The 25,970-nt window shown below is 36.6% G+C and overlaps 1 protein-coding gene across 2 annotated transcripts in view; it reads right to left on the bottom strand.

Moving 5' to 3' along the window:
- ARHGAP20 (Rho GTPase activating protein 20) overlaps window positions 1-25,970 on the bottom strand; it is a 160,896-nt gene that overhangs the window by 58,113 nt on the left and 76,813 nt on the right. For both annotated transcript variants that reach the window (XM_056794424.1, XM_001381378.4), the window contains 5 exons: window positions 23,244-23,408; window positions 11,129-11,278; window positions 8,270-8,311; window positions 6,974-7,058; window positions 4,583-4,660 (listed from right to left, as the gene is read on the bottom strand). In XM_056794424.1, the coding sequence (XP_056650402.1) occupies window positions 4,583-4,660; window positions 6,974-7,058; window positions 8,270-8,311; window positions 11,129-11,278; window positions 23,244-23,408 (520 nt within the window). The remainder of the gene's footprint in view (window positions 1-4,582; window positions 4,661-6,973; window positions 7,059-8,269; window positions 8,312-11,128; window positions 11,279-23,243; window positions 23,409-25,970) is intronic.

Genomic DNA, 25,970 nt, shown 5'->3' with positions numbered 1-25,970 from the left:
GACAGATAAGACTTGGACTAGGAGAACATAGTGTTACTGAAATGAAGAATAAAATTTCAAGGAGAAATGACTACTGTTAAGTCAAGAGAGATAAGAATTGGGAAAAGATGGAGCCAAGAGGTCACCATTCTGTCCATGTCTTCATGTGAAGGGGGCAGCTGGGTGACTCAGTAGATTGAGAGCCAGACCTGGAGAGGAGAGGTCCTGGGCAAGTCACTTCACCCCCATTGCCTAACCTTTACCACTTTTCTGCCTTGGAACCAATACCCAGTATTGATTCTAAGACAGAGGGTAGGGGGTTATTTAAAAAAAAAAAAGAACAAGTGAATAAGTCATAGATAACATACACACATACCAACCATTGAATTTGTGATCTCATTAGACAGGTATTTCCTTTTCTTATGCAGCTTATGACCTATCGATGACTTTTTATCTTGCATGACACTTTTCTGTGTCTATCTCTAAATCCTCTATAGGGACTCTATCTAAAGTTCTTTTTTTCTGGTTCTCTTATTATTTCATAGATGTGAGGACAACACAGGCTTCTCTTCTATTTATCTTCATTCTTGTTAAATGTCTGGAACACTTGCCTTTTTAATCACAGATATACCTGATGGTGCCTTTTATTTATTTCTTCGAATTGAAAAAAATTATTTAATTAATTAATTTAGAATATTTTTCCATAGTTACATGATTCATGTCCTTTCCTTCCCCTCAACCCTGTAGCTGACATGCAATTCCACTGGGTTTTACTTGTGCCATTGATCAAGACCTATTTCCATATTATTGACAATTGCACTAGGGTGGTTATTTAGAGTCTATGATGGTGCCTTTTACATCATTTCCTGCAAATAAGCCATCATTAATAATGAACTGCAGTGACACAGTGGATAGAGCACTAGGCCTAGAGTCAGGAAGACCTGGGTTCAAATTTGGTATCATACACTTTCTAGTTTGGTGACCCTAGGAAAGTTACTTAACCCCTTTTGCCTGGGCCTTGCTTGCCCTTCTGTTTTAGAGTTGTTACTAAGGCAGCAAGTAAGGGTTTTAAAGAGTAACAATAAATTGAAGCTTACATGCATTTTCTTATGCACTTTGCATGCTATGATGATTATAACAAGATCAGAGTCTCTCCATGATTCATAACCAGATAGAGTCACTGAGAAAATAAGAGATTAAAAAAATAGAGGCTTTCGCATCAGAAGGAGGATCATTGAAAAAAATAGCACAATTTCCCAAATGTGATCTGATCTCCTCTACCTCTTTCAATTCTGGATCCACATCATTATTCACCTCTGTAGCATCTATTCTCTCTCTCTCTCTCTCTCTCTCTCTCTCTCTCTCTGTCTCTCTCTCTCTCTCTCTCTCTGCATAGATATAGATATATAGGGAAGGGGCCAGCTAGGTGGCTCAATTTATAAAGACCCAGGCCTGGAGATAGGAGGTCATTTGACAGCCATTGTCTAGCCCTTACCAATTGGAAATGCCTTGGAACCAATACTTAGTATAGATTTTAAGACAGAGTATAAGAGTTTTAAAAAATAATCAATCAAATCTATCTATCTATCTATCTATCTATCTATCTATCTATCTATCTATCTATCTATCTATCTTCCAAAAGTTATAATGGAGTTTTAAGCTTTAATTGTGAAAAACTGCACTAAGATTTTTTTTTTTTGTAAGTCTGCCTACTGTTGGATTATCTCAATGGGTTTACTAAACAGTTTTATGTCATAATCTGGACAATATACATTCTTCATCCACTTTGTTTTTCATATGTGAATGGCTAGGCCAATTTCATTTGATCAATTGCAGGTTTCATTTAGAAGGTTCTGCAATACTCCAGGATTCATATAATTAATACCATTAGTGAAGAGGTAGCAATAGAGAATCCTTCTTTGAGATTCTTGGGCAAGACTTTTTCAATAACCTTGGAGAACATCTTTGGTGACTCTCTGTCTTCCTATTTGATGCTTCAGATTATGTTTCATATTTCATGCTTGATGTTATTGCTTAAAGGATCATTGAGCAAATAAAAAATGCAAGTGTAGGAGCATAGATAGAGTTGGAAGGGGTCTTATAGGCAACCTAATCCAAGCTCCTTAATTTGTATAAATAAGGAAACTGAGACACAAAGAGGTTATGTATTTGCTAAAGATTACATAGCTGGTGAGTAATAGTGATGAGAACTGAACCCATGAATTCTACTGCATTATACCTATTTGAGTAAAAAATTTCAAGCTAGACTTTGTATGCTAGCATTCAAAGATTTAAAATGCAGAAGAGTGAACTTTTATTCTTTATGGGTGTGCTTTCACATGCCTGGAGTCTCACAGTTCATCAATGCTGAATATTGTCCCAGGAAGTAATCAGAGTTAATAAATATCTCTAGAAAATATAATCTAAAATAAAAGGGAGCTATTTCCCCAAATCTCTTTTCCACTGATCTCAGGTTATAGAATACAGATCAAACTCTACTCCCTACATTCCATCAAGGACTGCTACATTTACATGCCCTTCTACAAAAAAACAAATTTTTATTATGCTCTATAATGGACAATTGTCTTTAAGCAATCACGAGATGTCCAAGATCTCTAAGAAGGGATATTGCAGAAGTAACAAGTTACAGAATACTTCTAGGGGGAAAGGAAGAAGTTTGGTTTCCCTGTAGGTTTTGGAAAAATGTTTATTAGCATTAAGCCAAGAGAGCAGTAGTGATCATCAGAGCAGTCATCTGGTATCATCATGTGAATAGCTGGGCTAAATATTCATCCCGGAAGCCGCTCTAGCTCCTGAGAACATCACATTTTTTTCCTCTGGTTCAAGATCTGTGTCCATCACTGAAAACTAATGTGATCTCTGACCAGATAATGTTGGAATCTGGGCTCAGAACAACAGCTCTGATTAAAGACAAGCTGTGTACTCATGGCTCATGAGGCAGAGCACTAGGGCAATGCTGGCTTCCTAAAGAGTTTGAGTCTATCAACCATCAAATCTTTCAGAGCATTTCTCATAGTAAGGATGGCAGTGCTGGGTTGGCCATGCTCAGCAGTCCATCACCATGTCTCTTTTGGAGCAGACTGATTTCTGAAGCAGCAGTCAAACACACGGCTGTTTTTTAAGGCTCTTTTTATAGAACTTGCTTTCATTTTCTCTTGTCTGTGCCTTCTTTTTGCTGGACCAGTTTCTCTAAGTGGCAGAAGCAGCACAGTGAATAATGTTGAGACTGGAGTCAGGAAGATCTGAGTTCAAATCCAATCTCAAATACTTACTGGCTATGTGACCCTGGGCAAATAACTTCTGTTTTCCTCAATTCCATTAACTGCAAAATGGGGATAATAACAGTGACTGTCTCTAAGGGTGGCTGAAAGGATCAAATGAGATAATAATTATAAAGCACATTGCCTGATATGTAGTATGTAAATGCTTATTCTCTTCTCCTTTCTCAGCTGGCAAGTGGTCACTCTACTTCCCACCACATGCTGGTATAAAAGAGTTTGGGGATGCTTTTTTGATACACAGGGGATGTATACTAGTCTGCCTCAGGGAAGGGCTGAGCATTCCAGAAAAACATCTGGAATTGTGAAAGTCAGGAGAAAGCTCCTCATTTTCCTGGAGCTGAAAAAAGCACAATCCTCTAAGGAAGAGGTCTCTGTGGGAGGAAACAAAGAAATCTGGAGGGAAGTGCTATCTTGATTGAGCTCTCACTGAAGAACCAGATGGCGGTGGGCCAGAAAGAGATGTGTGGGGTGGATTGTTAGAGGAAGAATTGCCTGCCCACATTGCCTGAGATGTCACATTTTTCACACTTCTCTGGATACAAAGTCTCAAAACACCTGACCTAACAAACCCAAGACATACTTTAAAATGTCAGAATGCAAAGACTAATTCATTAGAAATACGTTTTCCAATTTCAGGAAAAAATAAGTTCCATTGCTATGAGCATGTACAGAATAAAATGCTTACTGGCTAGAGTAAAGGATTCAGAATGTAGAAACCTGAATTCTACTTGAAATTGTCCTCCTAACTTCCTATTCCATTTATATCTGGAAAATGGGTATGAAATCAAGGTTCATGGGACCCAAGTATACTAGAATGACATTGAGATTAGATGATGTATTAGAAAATATGAAATATGCACAGCAAAGAAGACACAGGTTTATTAGCAAACCCTTGTTTAAATTCAATCTCATGACTACAATTTTTGTTTAACTATTCAGAAGAATCCTCTTACCGCTTGTGTGGCTTTGGACAAGTCAGTTAACTGTTTGGTTTTTTTCATCTCTAAACTGAGGAGGGTTGGTGGGTAAGGTGACCTCTGACTCTGGAGGTCTCTGACAACTCTAAGTCTCTAGTTTTTAAAATTACATTAATGCTAGTGACTAAATCAACACCCAAGTTATAGGATAATTGTGATTACTTCAATTTTGATTGTTTTCTGTATTAAAGAGTCTAATATGATCTAAATTTGCACTGACTATTGAGCTCCCTGATAATGAGATTGTACTCTGGGTAGATGTAGAAATCCTACATAGACAGCATTGAAATGACATTTTACCACAAGAAAGCCCAAGCAACTTACATTTATCCCTAGCATAGGCAGTGCCATGGTGATGACTTCATTCACTGTATCTGAATTCGTAATTGTTATTGTTTTAGACTGCAGAAGAGAGAAATAACAACAACAAAAAAAAGATCACAAAGCTGAAGGATTTTAAAGCAGATAAGCCAATTATAGTCAACTTTAGATCACTCACATTTTGAGAGCAAAATCTGCTTTCCAAAGTACTCATTGTAAACAGAGCATATGACAAAAATTCTTTGACATTATTTCTCACCCAATCTACCTTCCTTATCCTAAAGCCCAACTGGGGGTAAGGTAGGTAGAGTGGTCATCTAGACCATGAGTGACAACAACCACTAGGCAGAGGCACCTAGGTTGCATTGGCAGTTTTTGAACTGTTCAGGGGGAAAAAAAAACAGTAACTAGAAACATTGCCTTATGAATCTAGAATTAAACCATCTGAATGCCAGGTATTTAGTGGAAAAGGCATTGAAAGTGTGGTACAGAAAATGTGAGTTCAAATCCTTCCTCTGATATTTACTGGCTATGTAATGATGAAATATTTAAGGTTCCTTTCATAATCTGTGATTTTTTTAAATTTTGGAATATTTTATAGGTATCTTATTTAATATAAATATTTTGGTCTCTGAAGAGTTTTTTATTAATTACAAAAATTTAAATAATTTTTTAATGAATGAAAGTATTTAAAAGGAATTCTTTTTATCAAAGAATTGTTCCAGGATTTAGGGCTGGAAAAGACCTTAAAAGATCACCTAGAAATGAGCTTCTTAACCTTTTTGTATATCACGGAACCCTTTGGCAGTCTGGTGAAGCCACTTGTGTCATATGCTCCTTATCAGAATGCTTTTAAACACATAAAGTAAAACACAAGTGATGAGAAAGGAAGTCAATTATATTGAAATGCAGTTATTAAAAGATTATTATTTATTAAAATTATTACCATTAAAAGTTATTGAAAGAAATTACTTCCCGAGTTCATATATATATCCAGAAAATGAAGAGTTTGAAAAAGGAAACATTGTTAGCTCCATGTACATTTTAAAAGTTGTTGATGTGGCTTTCTGTTTTATCACAAGTTTAGCTGAACTAATTTAACTGGTTGATTGTAATTCAGGGGGCCCATGACAAAGGCTGTTAATACTCTTGGTGTCAATCAATGGCTGTTTCTCACCTTCCTCCAGAGTCCTGTTCTGGGGGCCATCATTCTCAGAAACCACCTTTCCAGAACCAATGGCAGTAGCCTCAGAGATAGCCAAAGAGAGCTAAATATGGATCATTCTTGCTTCCACAGGAAAGCAGCTTTGCTTTATCACTACTTTCCTTACCTTCTCTATTTCAATATGTATATTAAAACTTAACTGGCCACCAATCTTTCCCAGAATAAAAAGATGAAGACATAAATATATATGTACAGACCTGTGTATATGTTTTGTTTGTGTATATCAAGGAACCAAGTGATCTTCCACAAAATCTTTAAAAGTAACCAATATTCCCAGCAACAAAAGCCAAGGAAGTAGATAAGATTATGCCATTGGAGATCATTTGAGTTCTCATAGCATAAAAAATTGAGCATTTCCTTTAAGCAGTGACATCTGGCTCTCAGGAATAGGTCAGAACATTTGCGTAACTTTTGCTTTTGGCTAGAACAGGATTGTTTTGCACTACATTTTTTCCTGTAGTGATCTACAGCTGCTGTAGCCTATGAGAGACCATGTTGTCATAATTCAGAAAATGAAGATTTATTTTTGACCATCGATATCTTTGCTATTGCACTGCAATTCTTTAATACTGAGTTACACACAATCATGGTGACTTAAAACCCTTCTAAGTTTGGCCAATATAGCACGAAAGTATCCAATATTGTGGGGAAGTGGAGGATAGAAATATCCTGCTCTCTTATAAAAATCAACCTCAGGTTGCCATCTTTCAACTCTATGGAATGAAGGTTGATCTTTTGCCAAGTGAAGTGTCCCCTCTTTAAGACATGACAGTTCAGAATATGGAGACTGTTTGATATTAATAGGAAATACCTCTTTGGGGAAATGACTTTCTTTAGTGAAGGCAGCAGCATGACCCTGCAGCTGCTTCTTAAAGAGGCCAGTGAAGCATTTAGGCCAGAGGGAGGAAGAGTGGCGGAGAGAGACACATGACAAGCATTTCCTTGGATATTCTGAAATACACTCTCTAAAGATGTCAAACTGTAATGAACATGGATTTCTTACTACTCTGCATGCCCCAGAATTTACATTTTACATAGAGTGAGGTTCCTGCCCACATAGTGATTTCTGAATGTCTTCTTCCCTCCCCCTCCCAACAGCCAGTGCCTCTTGTGTTCTCTCATACCCTTATGACTTGGAATTAAATTTGTTGACTTAGAAAAACACTTACGTAAGCACAATTCCCAATGTCCTTGGCAAAGATTTTAAGGGGAATGCTCTTTGGATGGTCCTTCTCCTTCTCTTGTTCAATATATCTAACCAAATGCAAACACACATACACACAAACACACACACACACACACACACACATACACACACACACACAATAAATCAGATGTTTTTGAATGATAATATATTTTTCATCAAACTATTTAATTTTTAACATTCATAGAAAATACATTGAATAAAAAAGCCAAATTAATCATAAGACATAAAGCAAATAGAAAATCTGAACACATAAACACAGGCCTAAGAAAGGAAAACAAATAAATGTGTAATCTTTGTCAAAAGGAGACAGATGTGTGATTAAGTTAAACTTCTCAAGTTTGAGAAATATCTTGGGGAATCAATTTGTAATTTATGGTCTATTCCCTATTATCCCAGACTTCTATGATATTCTCTGTTCCCACTTGGGTCCAGCAAAATGCTGGTAAATAAGAAGGAATAATATAATTTACATTTTCATGTTTCTCTAGTGAATTAATTCTTTTTTTTAAACCCTTACCTTCCATTTTGGAATCAATATTGTGTATTGGTTTTGTGAATTTTAGATTTATAAGGCAGAAGAGTAGTAAGGGCTAGGCAATGGGGGTTAAATGACTTGCCCATGGTTACACAGCTGGGAAGTGTCTGAGGCCAGATTTGAACCTAGGACCTCCCATCTCTAGGCCTGGCTCTCAATCCACTGAGCTACCCAGCTGCCCCATAGTGAATTAATTCTTAGGTATTATGTTCTGGAGATAATGGCCATGCCTATGACAAATGAATATTCTAAAGCAAGCAGGGAAAACATTTTAGATTGTAAACTCCTTGAGAGTTGTGATAATGTTTTAATTTTATTTTGATGAGATAAAGTAAAGGGCCAGGTTTTTGTGGGAATCATATTTTATCTAAGGATAATGCTTCATATCAATGAGAATGTGGCAAACATTTAAATTCATTGGTAGGCAACAAAAAGAAAGAGATCTTAGCCACTGGTTTCTATCTAAAAAGTCGGCATTCTCCCAAGAAAGCTAATGCATGTTTGTATGTATGTAAAATAAGATTACATTATTATTCTTAGTAAGTAATAGTCAGAGGATAATGTAGATAATAGCTTCCAGTATAGATAGTCATGATCTAATCATTTCCACCGAAGAAAAAGATAATTGGTTTAAAGTAATCTTTGGGAAAAAAATTTTATTCTATTATTACCAGTTAAGAAAATGAAGCTTCACATCAAAATCAAGATACTGTGTTAAAATACCTCTGGAGAAGAGATAGCCACTTGTCCTTTTGTTCTGGAGAACTGTAATCACAGAAAATGAAACAAAAGTTAAGTGAAATCAAATGTTCCTTTTTTTACATATCTCTACCCCCAGTCTATTGGAAAACATCTCCAAATCAGTAAATGACACACAAATGAATATAAATAAGTTGGAATATCACCAATTCTAGTGTCCAGAGAGAGGAATTCCTACTGTGGGACTTCCTGATGATTGAAATTGCCTTATAAAAATAACCTAGATTAGGCTCTGTAAATTTAATCACTTATTTGTATAGACATAATTTTATCATTGATAGTAATAAGTTTTTCTGGTAACAGCCTATGTTCAAGTATATAGTGATAGACAGTGATTCTGAGCCAAAATTTCTTCTGTTGAGCTGTTTTGCTATCAGAAAGAATTAAATTTAATGCCTCCAAATCTGACTTTGCATTATGTAGCATGTCCCCAAAGTTTCAGGCTTGAAAATGAACCATGACTTTTAGGACACCCCAAGTATAACATGAGACATGAAAACATGCTTTGAAAAACTCTAGTCATATACATACATTAGTCTAACATTTTGTTAAAAGAGTCCATTGGATAGTGTTCAAGACAGACATCTTTTACTGTCTTCTGTTCCAAAGTGTGCAGGTGGAAAATTTGCCATACCTGACCTGAGCTACATTCCCAGCATCCTTTTAAGTTACGTCCTCATTTTACATATGGAGGCTTGGGAGATAAATTTGGCTGAGACCCATGCTGCAGGGGTTCTTTTGGAGCTTGGGCTTTTGGGTAAAGTGTGGCAGGTGTGGGTCTCTCTGGCTCTGTGCTCTGCTCACTTGATTGAATTAATCCCTTTCTTACTCACTTCATTATTATTATTAAATCCTATATAATAATTACTTTGAGTATTTACTCATTTTTAATCTCACAACAGTGAATGGCATTATAGTATACTATACTATACTAAGAGATTTCAAATTTAGATGAAAATGTTTGCTTGGAAAACTAAAATAGTAATTGAGAAAAAAACCCAACTTTCATTCGTTGTTTAATATGTTGACAACTCTAATTGTACTTATTAACCCCATTCAATTCACTGTTTATTTCCAAGAATCTTTAAAACTCTGAGTCCAAATACTCTCACAATTGTCTTATTGTTAATAATAGCATGCTAGCAGCTAAATTATTATTGCTTAATAATCTCTATGTTAGGCCTTGCTATGTTAAGGACAGAAATGAAGATAAAAGAATCTGTTCAGCCCTTCATGGTCATACCGATACTACATTGGCCCTTTCAATTGGTTATTCATGTTTACAGAGAAATCACTTAGAGGACCTGGAAACTCTTGTCATTTTTTCCTCTTCCAGGAAAAAACTTTTTAATAAACATTTATAATTTGTTTGTAGCAGTGTTGCTTAGTGAGTTTTCCTCTAAAAAATTCCTCTGCTTTGACTGACTGCCATAGAGATTTGTCTTTTTTACCTTTAAACATACAGTTTCCCTTTCTCATAATTTATAGCTTTTTGATGTTATTGCTTTTTCCTCAACCAAAGATTTTCTAGGTTTAAATTATGGAATGAATGCAGTTTCTAGATCATCTTAGTTTTTATTAGACAACATTTCTATCACAAAATGTCAGATTCACAAATTTCTTTAGTTGAAAAGAAATCTCAATGGGACTGGCAGTCAATAAAAGTTATTTTTTATATAGTTTAAATTTTTTTTCTCAGTATTCATTTATATTCACTGACATCCTGTCAACAAATACCTTGACCCATTGGGTCAAGACCAAAGCCTGGGTTCAACCCCACACCCTTGAAAAAGATAACAGAATTTCCCAGAAGCCCTATTTTGTCAATTCTTCAAACACCTTCATGAAAAACTTATATGAGAAAAACATAGCCCTTATCAGTGGTTTCAGAAACCTAACAGAGTTTAATTAATATAGACTTAGGTTGAGACTATAATCCAAAGCCTTCTTAGTCCTACATGGTAATCAAACATGCTATTTGCTAGTTTACATTTTGCTCTTTCCTATGAAGTGTGAAAGAATTCTAAGTATAGAATATTCTATCAAATGCAGGAATCTTTTCTATGTATTCCTAACAAGTGGTTATTGAGCTTCCATGTGCTGATTTCCATTGATGGAACTCTAACTCATAAATACCCTACTTTCTTCTTGTTCCTTTCTATCTATATATGGTACTATATCCTAGCTCATTCTCAAAATTTCCCCAGGTACTCATTTAGATATCTCACTGGCCAGTTGCTCTTTACTTGTCCACCCTCTGGGGACCAATAGAGGAAAAAAAAGCACAAAATTGTGGAATATTAGAAGTTAGAAGAGAACTTAGGGGTCACTCAGTCAAAATCTTTGCTGAGATATATATCCCATCTGTAATAGTCTGGATAAATGGTCATACTTTTAGTGCCTACTATGGACAAAAGGCACCATTCTTGACAAAGAAGAAAAGAGATGGATTATAGCAGAAAGAGCACTGCCACTGTAGTCAAAGGACCCAGATTCAAATCCCACCTCTGCTTCTTGCTTCCTATGTGACCGTATACATGTCACTTAGTAACTGAATTAAGAGACTCACTCTCTTCCCATTGGCAATTCATTCCACTTTTAGGCAGTGCTATTTGTTAGGAAGTTATTTTTCTACATTATAGCCAAAATTTGCTCTCCCACTTAATCTATCCTAATTTTGTTTTCTGAAACCAAACAGAACAAGTATTACTTCTCTGCTCTATGAATACTCTGTGAAAGCTATATGTGACCAATGAAAACTAGGTCTCTAAAAGAAAATGAATAGAAATACCAAGATAATATGGGTCACATTTCAGTTCCTACCTGAAAGTGGCAACGAAGTTCACAGTGGGCCATCCTAAAACAAATGACTTCATGGTATTGGTATTCCCTTCACCCACTTCATCCACACAGTTTGCTGTCCACATATCACTTAATTTAATTTTATTTTTTATCTTAAGATTGTTGTTATACCTAGAAAGACAAAAACATGCATAGGCAACTTAAGTGTTTTGTTAATCCCCTGGGCAAGAGTTTGGATAATATAGGACAGATAAGGTAAGTAGGACATTTCCTGGTACAGGTGGGATCCTTTGATCTATTGAGTTTGGGGCCCTTACCAGCACTAACTTTAGGCACATTAGGAGGTACCTAAGTCTATATGGCAGGAATTCAGTTTTTATATATTCTCAAGGGTATCTGTCCTTATGTGTGGACATTGGGAACATCGGTCAAAAGTAGCTGGGATACATTCATTATCTGTATTTCCCCCTCCACCTGAGTATTTTGGATTAATACTACCCTCTTTTCCCCAATCTGGTTCCAACCTTCTTCCAAGGCTTATTTCTTATTCCTATTTATATTCTCTACATTCTAGCCAAACTAAACTGCCAGTTATTGCTCAATCATATCCTACATTCTTCTTCCTCTATGCATTCATGCAAGCTGTCTCTTGTGTCTGACATATTTCCTCCATTATCTCTTACTCCTGAAATCCTTCTCTTCCATTATGGGTCAAAATGGGTGCCAGCTCTTTCATAAAACCTTCCTGAATTTCTCTTCCCTGTTCAATAATCCTGCTAAAACAAGTGACACTTCTCTTCAAATATTCCTGAAACTATTGCATCTCTCTTTTGACCTTTCACATTCTAACTTGTCTCACTTCTTTATTTAATTAACTAACGTAAAACATAACAACATCACAAGACTACAAACTCCCTGAGGGAAATTCAACTCAAAAAACTCCAAAACATTTATCAGATGCCTACAATATGCAAGGCATTATACTAGGAACCAGGGATTTTTAAAAATGACAAAGCATATCTTTTTTAAATGAATTGAAACATCACTTTCTCTCTTCAGAAGTCAGTTCTCAATGACCACTCACTATGCCTCGGTGCCAACAACAATATAGGCACTCAATAAATATTGGCTGAACTCAATTACTCATGAAAGACAAAGCATAAATAACAGAAACTCAAAGATAACTGAAAAATTCCAATCTACCAGTTAAGGTAGATTTAGCCTCCTTTTTCATTCAATCCCTTTACCAAAATAGCCAACAAGTAGTAGCTAGACTTAAGAAGCCTATGGTCTGTGCGATAAAGAGCAGTGAATTGTCAAAAGGCACATAACTAAAGAGAAGAGCTGGGGAATAAGCCCCAGCACACTTAAAAAGAGCTGACTATATACACAGCAGGGAGGTCCTAGGCATTTCTTCAGGCTAACCTATTAAATACTAGTAGGTTAGACGATAAGCATCATATATGAATGAAATAGCCTTTTACTTTAATAATCTTGATAAAAATAGCTAGCATTTGTCTACTGCCTACTATGTGTCAGGCACTATGTTAATTACCTTACAAATATTACCTCATTTGATCTTATAAAGCAGGGCATTCTTGAGAATCTCTGGGTATTAAGCACAATTAAAAAGCACTTGCCATTTAAAAAAATCCATCACTCTTTTTTTTTTATTCCTATCGAGACAGACTGCAAAATACAGCCAGGTCCTTATTTTATGGCTTTGGAATGTGCTTTCACCCGATGTAAGTTTTCATCAGTGATTAATAGAGTTATCACAAGGTTCCATCCTGGGTCCTATCCAAATCTTTCACCTCTCTGTCCCCTTTGCTGATGGAGATTGAGATCGCCATCACCTTCTCTGTGGTTCTGGGTAACATTGAAAACTCAACCCAACCCAAACCAAATGAATTGGGTTCAAGCCAAAGGCCAGATGGATCACATCTGGCTAAGCCATAAGTTGACACACTTACCATTTGCCTCTTGAGACCTAAGGAAAGATCCAGTTTATTCCACAAATTAAATGGCTTTTTTTGATAGTTTCAACATAATCCCCCAAAGACATTTGATCTCAAAACCACCATGGTTGTCATCATTTGGCCTAATTGGCAGTTTTAAAGCTCATGAGAGACCTGAGACAAAATAATAAGTGGGACAAAGTAAAGGATAAAGAGAAAGCCCAATGAGACCAAAGGCATTTCATATTTCAAATGTCCCTGTGATTCTTCTGCTTCATGAGACATTTATAAGGTAATGTTCTTCAGTGGGATTTATTAAATGAGTAAGATTATTCAAGCATTTTACTTCAGAAATAATTGAGATCCAAAGGTTATCCTCCTCCTAGATTCTCTCAGGTATTCTGAACAAAAATGTAACAAGATGCCTTCTTTGTTGTGCGGAAGGGAGGGAGGGGAAACTTTTCTGCCTGGAAGGTTTGGTGTAACCAATAAACAAATAAATACATCTATTAAGGAAAAAATGCATATAGAAAATGCCCTGTGATATAATGCGTCTTCTCTCCCTGTTTTATTTTTACATTTCCCATTAATGACTTTCCTTTAGATTTTTCATTTAGTAGGCTGAATAATCAAGTAAAATCTTGACATGTTCCATAAAACCTAAAGCGCTTGGCTTTCCTGGATTGAATCCCTTTCTCTGTTAATGTCATCATGACCCTCAAAGTTATCCAGGGTGCAAAGTATATTCTACTTCTTACTTGTCCTTGTAATCATTTAACAAGTCCTGCCAATTCAATCATCATAAGGAAAAAACAGTATCAGAGAATTTTAGAGGTGAATCATACCTGAGAAGTCACCTAGTCTAGCACTGTTCATACTTTACAGATAATTAAAGTGAGACCCAGGCAGATTAAATTATTATTATTATTAATTATTATTTACTTTTCAAGGCCAAACATATATTGAATGACAGTGCTTTGAATAGGACTCAGGTCTCCTGTCTCTCAGGCAAGTGCTTTGATCATTTCACTAGTGTCTTTTACCATGCTTTTTATATCAATTTCTCCTTTCCGTCCCCATTCCCATTACCCTTGTTCTTAGCTTTGCTGTCTCCTGTAATGATTTGCTAATTGGTCTCCAGGCATCCTAGTGTTTCCCTTTTCCCTTCTCCCCCACTTCCCAGTCCTATATAGAACAACCAGAGTATTCATTTTAAAACAATGTTTGGGTCATGCAGCATCACTGCTCAAAGCTCTTCAAAGACTCCCCACTGCCTCCCCTATAAAATTCAAATTCCATTCATGTCTCTCAGATTCTAACCCCAGACTATCTTTCTAGGCTTATCTCAAGTTAAAAGTCTTCATAAACCAAATACTTGAGACAGAATCTACCCCTATTCTCACCCCAGCCCTTTTTGAGCTTCTCTGCCTCTAAATCATGTTGTCTCAGCAAGGAAAGGTTTGCATTCTTATTTCCATCTGTCAAACTATTACCTGATACTTAAGAGCTACCATATGATGCTTATTGTATTGGACAGTGTGACTTTGGACAAATTACTTAATCTCCCTGGGTCTCAGTTTCCATTAAAATGAGGGGGCTGAATTAGTACAGTGGAAAGAATGTTACCTGAGAAATCCTAGATGATCAAGGCTCCAATTCTGCCTTTGATTCCTTCTGTGGGATTCTAATTATGCCTCCTATCCTCCCTGACCCTCCCTGCTCAGCACATAACCCAAAAGCAATTTCTTCCTTTTGTGTTTCTATAGTCCTTGATGTGTACATATATGAAACATTGAACAAATTCTAATTTGCATAATGGTAATCCCTGGACATTTCTAATCTGTGGCCTAAAGAGGACAAGGATGATGCCAGTTTCTCTCCGCATCTTCCCTCAGCACCTAGTACTTCTATGTTGTTGGTACTAAGCAGGAGTCTTTGTTGGCTCCATTTACTAGAAGAGAATATGTTAGTCCAAGGCTAAGGTACCTTTCGGAGTATGGCAGAGAATATTGCTTAGTGCTATATCAGTTAGCAAGAATTTTTTAAGAGGTAAAAAAAAAATTACACTGGTCCAAATACACTTAATCAGTAACTTTAAAAAATTACCTTTCACTCCCTTCCAGTGTTCATTTACTAATCCCCCAACTCAAAGTCTGAAAACTGCAATGGATCTCTCAGTCACTTAGTGCAAATTAGTATACCTCCACTGTAACAACAAAACTCTAAAGAGAGAAAGCATATGCACTGAGCAGCCTTTCAACTTGCTTAATTACCAACACTCATGTACTTTGATGTGCTGAGTTAAATATTGAGGTCAAGAAGACTAGTAATTGGACATAAATGACTATAAAATGAAATTGCCTTGAGATAAGGCCAGATGGTATAATGAAAAGATTTGGATTCAAAAGACATTTGAATTATGATTCTGCCTATTAATACCTATTGCTAATATAAAGTTAATGTGGAAAAGTCATTTAACCTCTATGCTCTCAGTTTCCCCATTTGTGAAGGGTATCTAGAACAGGCTGATTCTTTCCAGTTCTTAATCTGTGATCTTTACCATAATAATAACCTCCACAAAACCAGCAAAGGAAATCTGCTCAATGAAGACAAAAATCTTTGTCCCCAAATTTGATCCCATTCTTTCACTTCCAATCAGCATGATAGGGTATTCTGTTTCAGAGCATCTTTGATGTTAAGGCAGAATTCCCCAGTAGAGTGTAGAAGCCTGTAAGGATGTTTTCCTAGATCTATAATAAGATAGCAATGTACAACACACGGTCACCAAACAAAGATGCCAATTATCTACATTTTATTATTTTTCGATTTTTTGATCAAAGTATAATGGTCTACAAATTATCTTCTAATTTATTTCTGTAATTAGCAACTGTTTGAACTAAGAAGCCAGTGGCAACAAGAGTTTTTACAATATCTAAATGCAACTCTATTTCCTTACATTAAATGCCAACTGGGTAGCCTACATTTAAAAAATAAGTTGCAGATGAATTTTTCTCTAGTAACTTTGATACTGACTTAGTTGAAACAAAAAAAAAACCTAATGATTACTTAAAAAATGTTTTAACCAATAGCAGAAAAAAATTTCTCTAGTAACTTTAATAGTGCCATTGCCTTAAAAACTTAATTATTACTTTTAAAACACTAAAAAAAAAAAACAGGTAGGGGGCAGCTGGGTAGCTCAGTGGATTGACAGCCAGGTCTAGAGATGGGAGGTCCCAGATTCAAATTTGACCTCAGACATGTCCTAGGTGTGTGACCCTGGGCAAGTCACTTAACCTCCACTGCTCAGACCTTACCACTCTTCTGCCTTGGAACCGATACACAGTATTGATTCTGAGACAGATGGAAAAGGTTTTTTAAAAAGCAGCAGATAAACTTTTCGGTAGTAATTTTAATCGTGTCTTAGTTTAAAAAACGTAATTATTCCATTGGAAGGAAAAGCTGATTTTATTCATGTGCCCAGTGAATTCCCAAACTAAACTATTTGATGACAAGGTCTTTCTAATATATTAGAAAATCAAATGATTTTCAATTCCTTCCTTCCACAAACATTTATTGTACTTCCTCTCCCTACACACTAAGAGAGATACAAAGTTTGGAGAAGAAAAGGTCCCTGCTTGGCTCTAGTAATACCATCTAATTTTCTCTCCTTCAACTCTGGATAGAGTAAAAGAATGTCCAGAATTTATAATTTAATATCTTCTTCCCCCATGACCATTTAGGATTGCCTGCATACACAGATTGGTTCAGCTCTTTGAATAAAATAACTAGTTGGCAAATTCCAGTAAACCTGATTAATGTAGAGACCACCATAGAATTTAAAACATTGGTTCCCAAGCAGTGTCTGGAAGTTTAAAAAAAAAAAACAAACTAAAGCTATTAATTCCAACAAATTTCTTGCCCCCTGTTACAATATAATCCTGAATCTAGAGATATAGATGGAGATGAAACAGTATGGGTCTGAAGAAGAACACAGTTAGAACATTGTTTCTAGTAAAGTTCTCTTCAACCTGGAATGTTGTTATGAATGTACTAGACATCTGATAACATATTCGCATTGTGTGTGACTTCCTAATGTAGCATATATAAAATAGCTACAAGACTGCAAGTATCTGTCATGCAACTGGTAAGCCATAAAGTTCTAGTTTTTTTGTCCTAATAAGGAAACCTCAGTCTTTTAAGGATCACAGATTTCAACCTGGAAGGAAGTCTTAGAAACCATCGAGGACAGTAGGACCTTGTTTTACACAACCAATCCATTCTGAGACCCCTTGCTGAAGTTGAAAAGTGTGCATAATAGCAAACTCCATTGCTTTTTCTTAGGCTTATCAGACCTACTGGAATTACTACTCTTGTACTTTGGGGCCATTATTAAAAATAATAGTAAATATGAATTTAAATTAAGCATTAAACTACATATTAAATAATATTTAAGATGTAAAAATTAATAATAAATAACGCTAATGAAAGAAAGAGAAGCCTTGTTCTGACATGGACACGACTTGTTACAAATGAGAACTAGAGACAAAGACTGATGAAAGGGCTAATGTTTGACTCAAAACCATGTAAGGACTCACACTAAAACTTCTAGGAACAAGAATAGCATTATTGGGTGGATTGCTGCTAGACTTTATACTCTTGGAGAAATGGTACCAATTTAGTATAATATAATTAAAATTTTTATTTTATGTAGTTTTCTGCCTTTATTTTTTCCATTTGGCAGACATATGTATCTGAATTCGCTTGTGTTGAGTTTGGGTAAAATGTGGACCTACAGTCCTATTGTTGTACAGCTAAGGGGGGCTAGAGAGAGAGAGAGAAAGAGAGAGAGAGAGAGAGAGAGAGAGAGAGAGAGAGAGAGAGAGAGAGAGAGAGAGAGAGAGAGAGAGAGAATAAGTGTGATTGATGCTCAGGGTCACTCATAAAAGGATTAGACAAGATGATATGTCCTTCTGGCTTGAAATCACAACATCTTGATGTCTCAATAGGCTCAGGTGCTAACAAAAACTCATCAGCTCATGAGTTAGGAAATAATTAACATAATAGTAATAATATTATTAATAATATCCCTTTAATGCTTTCATACATTATCTCATTTAATCTTTACAAGATTTCCATACACTATTATACTTCCATTTTACTTCTGGTGGCTAGGTGGATTGCATCCTAGATTCAGAGTTAGGAAGACCTGAGTTCAAATCTTGATTCAGCCACTTACTAGCTCTTTGACTGTGGGTAAGACATCTAACCTCTCATGGAAGAATGAGTCTATAATGATAATAACACCTACCTCATAGGGTTCTGATTAGGATCAAAAGAGATAATATATGTAAAGTGCTTTGCAAACCTTAAGGCATAATACAAATGACAGATATTAATATTATTAAGGTCCAGGGTGATTGAATCCAAGAATATATTTCCTCAGATCATTCTGTCTTTCACTTAATAAAAACTTCTGAAATTGCATGAAAAGGGGCATCTAGCTGTCTCAGTGGATAATAGCTCACCAGGCTTGGAGTCAGAAGGATCTAAGTTCAAATCTGGCCTCTAACACTTCCTACCTGTATGACTCTGGGCAAGTCATTTAACCCCATTTGCCTAGCTCTTACCACTTTCCTGCCTTTGAACCAATACTTGTATTGATTCTAAGACAGAAGGTAAGGGCTTTAAAATTTTTTTAAGTATAATAAACCATACTTTTTAAAAGTTTAAGTAAAAACTGAAATATTCTATTTTATATTGAGAAATTTTTGTTCTGCAATTTTACAATTACTCTTGGGGTAAACATAGAGAGCTGAAGAGCAGTCAGCATGACTTATTAATACTGTGAAGAGGCAAAATGTGAGCATTGCTTTTGAAGTCTCTGAACTCAGCTTGATTCAGAACTTGAAGGAAAAAAAGGGCACTAATGCAAAAGATTAGCTCTGGAAATACGTGAAAAGAGTACTTTTTTGTTGTTGTTGTTGTTGTTGTTTGTGCACTCACTACCCAACTCTCTTAAAAATAGCAATTTTTCCTGTGGGAAAAGAATTTGGTCTTTACATAAAAAATCAGTCTGTTACATGAAAACCATTTGGAAATCAATGATATGAAGGAAAAACAAATGGTTACAAGGCTGGTAAACAAATAACTACTTTTCTCTAAGTATTTTGATAATTACAGAGAGAAAAAAATATCAGGGCAAAAAATAGGATCTGTTTTTCCCTAAGAATTAAAAATGAATATGTTACAATTAGATTGTGTGCCCCTGAAGAACAAGGATTTTGCTCTATTTCCTTTGAATCCTCTTAAAGCCCCAAATAGTTGAAACACATAATGAGTGACATGCCATTAGCAGCAAATGCTCATTGAATGAATCAGTGAATTAATGAATTGATATTTATTTCCTTTATCCTTATTATCTGTATATAATGCTATTTTTATTGGCACTTACATTCTTGTCAGATTCCAACTTAAGGAATGCATGTATGCTCTACAGTCTCAACTGGACATAATTAAAAACCTCCATGGATAAACTCTTTTCTGCATCTGCACTCCTACTGACATCATAACAACATCTGCATCCACATCTGTAGGCATTCTAATCTTATCCAAACTAAATCCTGCAACATTTGATCTTCTTTTTGGCAGCATCTCAAAGATTATAAGATCATGAGTTTAGAATTGGAATGGTGCCCTTTGAGGTCATCTAGTCCAACTCCTTCATTTTACAGATGAGGAAATTGAGGCCCAGAATGGCTAAATAACTTGCCCCACAGTCGAACAGAGATTCTGGATCCAACACTCATTCCCCCTGTGGCATTGGAATGATGCAGGTCATCTGGAAAAGGTATATTCACTCTTCACTCATATTCCCTCTTGTTCATTTACAAGAGACAGAAGGGGAAGAAATACCCTCTGTGTCCACAAAAGAGCAGCTAACAAAGTGTTTGTAGGCATAAGATATACCATGATTCTAAACTTAAGAATCAAAAGGTTTTGTGAAATATCAGGGCAAAAAATAGGATCTATTGATTAAATATTAATATTGTATTATAAAATATCTCACAAAATTAGTATTTAACCTTGTTTGACTGAAATATGAGATGATAATAATAGGTAGGAGACCATAAATGTTTAAGTCATTCAGTCACAAAAAGGCTTCTTTTTTGCTATAGGACATGCCTTTTCCTGAGCCTGGGTACTTTCACTGGACCTATGCCAGGACTTTCTCCTGACTTCTTTACTTATTTCAAGTCTCTGAAAAAGTCTCTATTCTTTTCTTTCTCCCCTTTCCTTCCTTTCCCCTCTCTTTCTTTCTTTTCCCCTTACATTCCATCTTAGAATTAATACTAAGTTTTGGTTCCAGGGCAAAAGAGCAGTAAGGACTAGGCAGTTGAGATTAATTGACCTGTCCAGGGCCACACAGCCATGAAGCATTTGAAGTCACATTTGAACTGAACTGAGGACTTCCCATCTTTATGCACTAAGCCACATCACTGCCCCTAAAATCTACAGGAAGCCTTTTCCAGTACATCCGTAAAGTTAGTGCCTTCCCTCCAAGATCACCTCCTATCTATCTATCTATCTATCTATCTATCTATCTATCTATCTATCTATCTATCTTCCTTCTTTATAAAATAATCCTTACCTCCTGTCTTAGTATGAGCTCTAAGACAGAAGAGTGGTAAATCTAGGCAATTGTGGTTAAATGACTTGCCCAGGGTCATATAGCTAGGAAGTATATGAAGCCAGGTCCTCCTGCCTCTGGACCTTGGCTCTCTATCCACTGTGCTACCTCATTGCTCCATCTTGTATCTATTTGGTTTGTACTTAGCTGTTTGCTCTCCCATTAGATTGTGAGCTCCTCGATATCTGAGATCGTCTTTTGCCTTTCTTTTTTATCCCCATGGCTTAGCACAGTGTATGGCCCACAGTAGGCACTTAATAAATGCTTACTGATGCCATTGTGCCAACATTAAAGAAGGATGAAATGAAATGCTTATGACATTTTAGAAGAACACAAAGCAGATGTTAGATGATGGAATTATCATCCCAAAAGACCTTTACAAGCTAAAACAATGGATTATATGTTAATGAAATGAAATATAATAGGGGGTAATGTAAAACTCTGTGCTTTTAGTACAAAAATCCAACTATACAGGTATAGCATTAGATTAAAAAAAAAAAGCAGTCTATCCAGGGTGATAAGGGGATGCTGAAGGTAGCTTCACTGCAGGAACTGAGGCACACTTAACCTGAAGAAGGCAAGACAAATGGGCAATAAATAGTTGTTTTAAAATATTCCCAATATAGAATTTTTTATTTACATACTTGTCATATGTAATAGGAATTAAGACATTTTCTTGGCATCAGAGGGCAGAACTAAAAGAAATAGTTAGAAATTGCAGAAATGTAAGTTTTGGCTTTCTGTGAGAAGAAGCCTTCTAATAAATAACTCAAGCTATTCATGCCTGCCTTGGGAAATGGTGAATTTGCTGGCTCTGGGACTTTGAGGGGATGCTGCAGTCCACCTTTTTTTTTTTTAAGCTCCCATCTTCTCTGTCTTAGAAATGATTGATTCTAAGGCAAAATTGAGGTAAGGGCTAGGCAACTGGGGTTAAGTGATTTGCCCTGGATCACAGCTAGAAAGTGCTTCAGGCCATCTTTGAACTCAGGTCCTCCTGACTGGAGGCTTGGCACTCTGTCCTCTGTGCTACCTGGCTGCTCTAGTATGACTCTTGTTGGGGACGTAAGGGATTGAGGAAGAGAATCATTCTTTGGTATGGTTTGTACTGGCTGAACTCTTTTCCAGAACTCTAAGATTTTATAATACTATGAAATCTCTTTAAGACAAACATTATAAATGAAAAACTTGTACCTTTATCTCTCTCTCTCTCTCTCTTTTTTTCCCCAACACTATAATCCTAACACTTCTCTGAAAGTGAAAAGAGGAGAAAAGTTCCACTGGTTTCTAGGAAAAGGTAAACAGTTCATTTCTAAGATTTCTATTATTAGGTTTGAAAGCAGACTGTCTTCCCTCATCCTGCTCCCAACTTGCCTACTAACAGAGAGAGTGCATGTCCTGTTGTTTTATTTGTTTGGGAGGGGAGGGCTGAGGGAAAGAACAGGAAGACTTCCCCTTGTGTAGTCATTTATAATAAGGATTGCTTTACAGAGATATACTATATCTCCTGAAGGGCACTGGCACCACAGCCTCAGTTCATAAGAAAAGTGATTTAACTTGGTGTCAGAGGGTGAATAATTGGACATCAAGAATAATTACGTTCACAGTACACTTGTCTGATTCCTTGACAATCCCAGTTTAGAGCCATCTCCTGTAACGCCTTTATTGATCACAAATTTTAATTAACATGTAATTTATTTAGAAGGATATTGTATTCAACTTGGAGAGAAAAGGCAAAAGATGGCATGGTGGAAGAAGTTAGAGTCAAGGATTTATTTAAACAATAAACTCCCAGGAAATGTTCAGGGATCAGTAAAGATGTAGTCCAATCTCTCACACGTTTCTATTATCCACCCACAGACCCACGTTACAATCAAGATTGATGATCGAAGTAATGACCTTGAGAGACATTCACAGCAAAAGTGAGGAATCCTCAGAGGAAGATTTAATTATGTTCAGTTTAATCCCTTTACGGAAGGGACCTGTCTTTTAGGTTTCCAATGACAATTTGCAGACATGATGATACTCACAATACTAACATATTTAACGCTTTAAGGTTTTATGAAGCTTTGTTCTTATAACAACCCTGTGAGGTTAGGGGCATAACCAAAGGTCATCCTAAACTTAAAACTCTTTTGAGACTTTAGAAGGGACCCTATAGATTACCTGGTTCAACAGCCTCACTTTTCAGATGAGGAAACCAAAGTCCAAAGAGATAAATGGACTGTCCAAGGTAACAAAACAAGTAAGTCACTGGCACCAGCCCAAAATGAATGAATATTTCATTACTTAACTGCACTTAAAAGTGTGCACACATGAAAAAGAGAAATATATGAAACAAGACAAAATAAAACAAAACACCCTTTATAACTGAAAAGATTGGCACTGGCATAACAAGGGCCAATTAAGGAGACAATCTTCCTTGGGGTCACAATGACCATTAGCTAAGGAGATTCCATTGCATTTTAATAAAGATATTTACTCAGATACTTACTTGATCTTGGCCACAACGAACAAATCATTAAACAGAAAGAGGTGTCGTTCCTGACGCTGCAGACCCCTTTTGAGTTCAACACGACCATCGATCAACAGGGTCCTATTGGAGCCCATAAAAGATGTAAGAAATGTACATGGGTCCAAGTTGGCAGATGGACTTTCCCTGTAACAAGAGAAACAACATTGTAATATTTAGTAAAATGGTCCAAGTCAAATATAGTCACCAATATTATCTGAGTATCTCTTGACTCAGGTGGCCCAGTGGATAGAGTTCAGGCTGGAAGACTCCCCTCCCCAAGTTCAAAGCCAGCCTTAGACTCTTACTGACTGTATGACCCTGGGCAACTCACTTACCTGTTTCCCAATATGAACAACTGGAGAAGGAAATGGCAAACCATTATCTCTGATGAGAAACCCCAATGTGGAGTCACAAAGAATCAGATACAACTGATCAACAACAATAAAAAAAATCTCTTGACCCAGCCCTTGAAACATTCCCATAGATTCTGTAGTTGACTACAAAATAGAGGTTGGCTCCTCGATAACAAATTCCACACAGGCAATCATTTATTCCTAAGGCAGAATTTCAGCTGAATAAACTCCCAACTCTTCTTACTCTGACTTCTTTGTTCTCCTACAATCACTTATGCCTTTTTTTAAGAGGTGCCACTTATATTGTGGGTTAGGAATTTGAGTATTTTTCTGGTGGAGGTGGCAGGGGAATTATGGTGGATTGGTGTTACTTGATGGTAGAACAAAAACACTGTGAAGAATGTCTCTATTGGTGGCTTCTATTACAGAAGGCACTTGAAGAATGGGACTATGAGCTACCACCTTTTATAAGGCATCGTCAATAAACATTCATTATTTATCTTTTAGGAGCTATGTCCCAGGCCTTATGCTAAATGCTAAGGATACAAAAGGAGGAAAAAGACAACCCCTGCCCTTGAGCTTGCAACCTAATGAACAAAGTGACAAAATGCTGTAAATCATTCACCCCAGTATGGTCAGAATTTTGTAGTCCTTGTTCTGTTATTTGCTATAAAGGGACTCTACCCATACTTGCAAAATGACTGACAGTTTGATTCAATTAAACTCAATTCAATTCAACAAACATTTATTACTATCTTCCTATATGTGAGACACTGTGTTGGGTACTGGGGATGGGAAGACAATCCCTACCCTCAAGGGGCTTAGTATTTTAAATAAATGTCCTAAAAAAACACAGAGAAAGGAAATACAAAGTAATTTTGTTTTCATATATATGTAAATTTAAATTGTACAAACTAAATACAAAGAATTTTGTACTACAGAATCAATGCCCACTGCTACAGTAGGTCTCTATACCTTACAAACTTCAAGCATTAAAAACTTTTTAAAACTGTTACCTTCTGTCTTAGATCGATACTAAATATCGATTCCAAGGTGGGAAAGCACTAAGGCTGGGTAAGAAACTTGTCCAGGGTCACATGGTCCAAGAATTAACTTTTACCTTCCGACTTGGAGTCAATACTGTGTATTGGTTCCAAGGCAGAAGAGTAGTAAGGGCTAGGCAATGGGGGTCAAGTGACTTGCCCAGGATCACACAGCTGGGAAGTGTGGGAGGTCAAATTTGAACCCAGGACCTTCCATCTCTAGGTTTGGCTCTCAATCCACTGAGCTACCTAGATGCCCCCCCCAACCCCCTGCATTAATTTTTAAATGCAGAGATCAGGAAATACTTGAGCCTACCACCGAGGCTACAGATGATTTTACTCTATAAGACCTAATCATACCATAGGAGCTATAGTTTGGATTTGTATTGTATCGGATTTAGATTGTCGTTCTTGAGCTAGAAGGACACATCTAATTCAGAGACCCCATTTTAGAGATGAGGAAACTAAGGCTCAGAGAAATTGTGATTTGCCCAAGACTACACAGAAAGGAAGCATCAGAGGAAGGCTCTGAACCCAGGTCTTTGGACTGGAAAAAAAAGTAAGGGTTAAAAGAAAAACAAAACCCTATAGTCAACTCCATGCTACATAGAAGCCTCCAGTGGAAGGCAAGTCCTTAGTGATGACATTTATATGGCACATTTCTTATGCTGTATCACAGCTGTTGTTGTTAAGTCATGTCATTCTTTGTGACCCTTTTTTTTGGGTTTTCTAGGCATACTGAGAGTAGTTTGCCATTTCCTTCTCTAACTCATTTTACAACTGAGGAAACTGAGGTAAATAACATTAAGCAATTTGCTCAGGGTCATATATCTAGTAAGTGTCTGACACCAGATTTGACCTCACAAAGTTGAGCCTTCCCAACTCCAAGCTCAGCACTTTATCCCCTATACCACCCAGCTGCCTCTTGCTTTGCTGTTGTTGGTGGGGTTTTCCCAGCCTTTATTTTCTGTCTTGGGAACAACTCTAAGACAGAAGGGCAAGGGCTAGACAAATAGGGCTAAGTGACTTGCCCAGGGTAGCACAGCTAGGAAGTGTCTGAGACCAGATTTTGTTGTGGGAGAAACACGTCCAACTTTGTAGCAGATTCTCACCCCAATAATTGGAGACTCAAACTCTGTTCATTCCAGAAGTAAGAAAGAATTTTGTTTGAAGAAGAAGAGGTTTATGGTGGTATAAAAGCCTAATAGCTGGTGGAATGGTCTGGAGGCTAACCAGGTATCATTGGGGCTGATGGATAAGCCCCAGGGCTAATAGAAAAGCCTCTCTGGGGCTGATGGATTGACAGCTTT

The sequence above is a fragment of the Monodelphis domestica genome, chromosome 4 (genome assembly GCF_027887165.1).
Source record: "Monodelphis domestica isolate mMonDom1 chromosome 4, mMonDom1.pri, whole genome shotgun sequence".
In the NCBI taxonomy this organism is placed as follows: domain Eukaryota; kingdom Metazoa; phylum Chordata; class Mammalia; order Didelphimorphia; family Didelphidae; genus Monodelphis; species Monodelphis domestica.
Note: the sequence above shows the minus strand (reverse complement) of the source record. Positions and strands in the feature narration are given on the sequence as shown.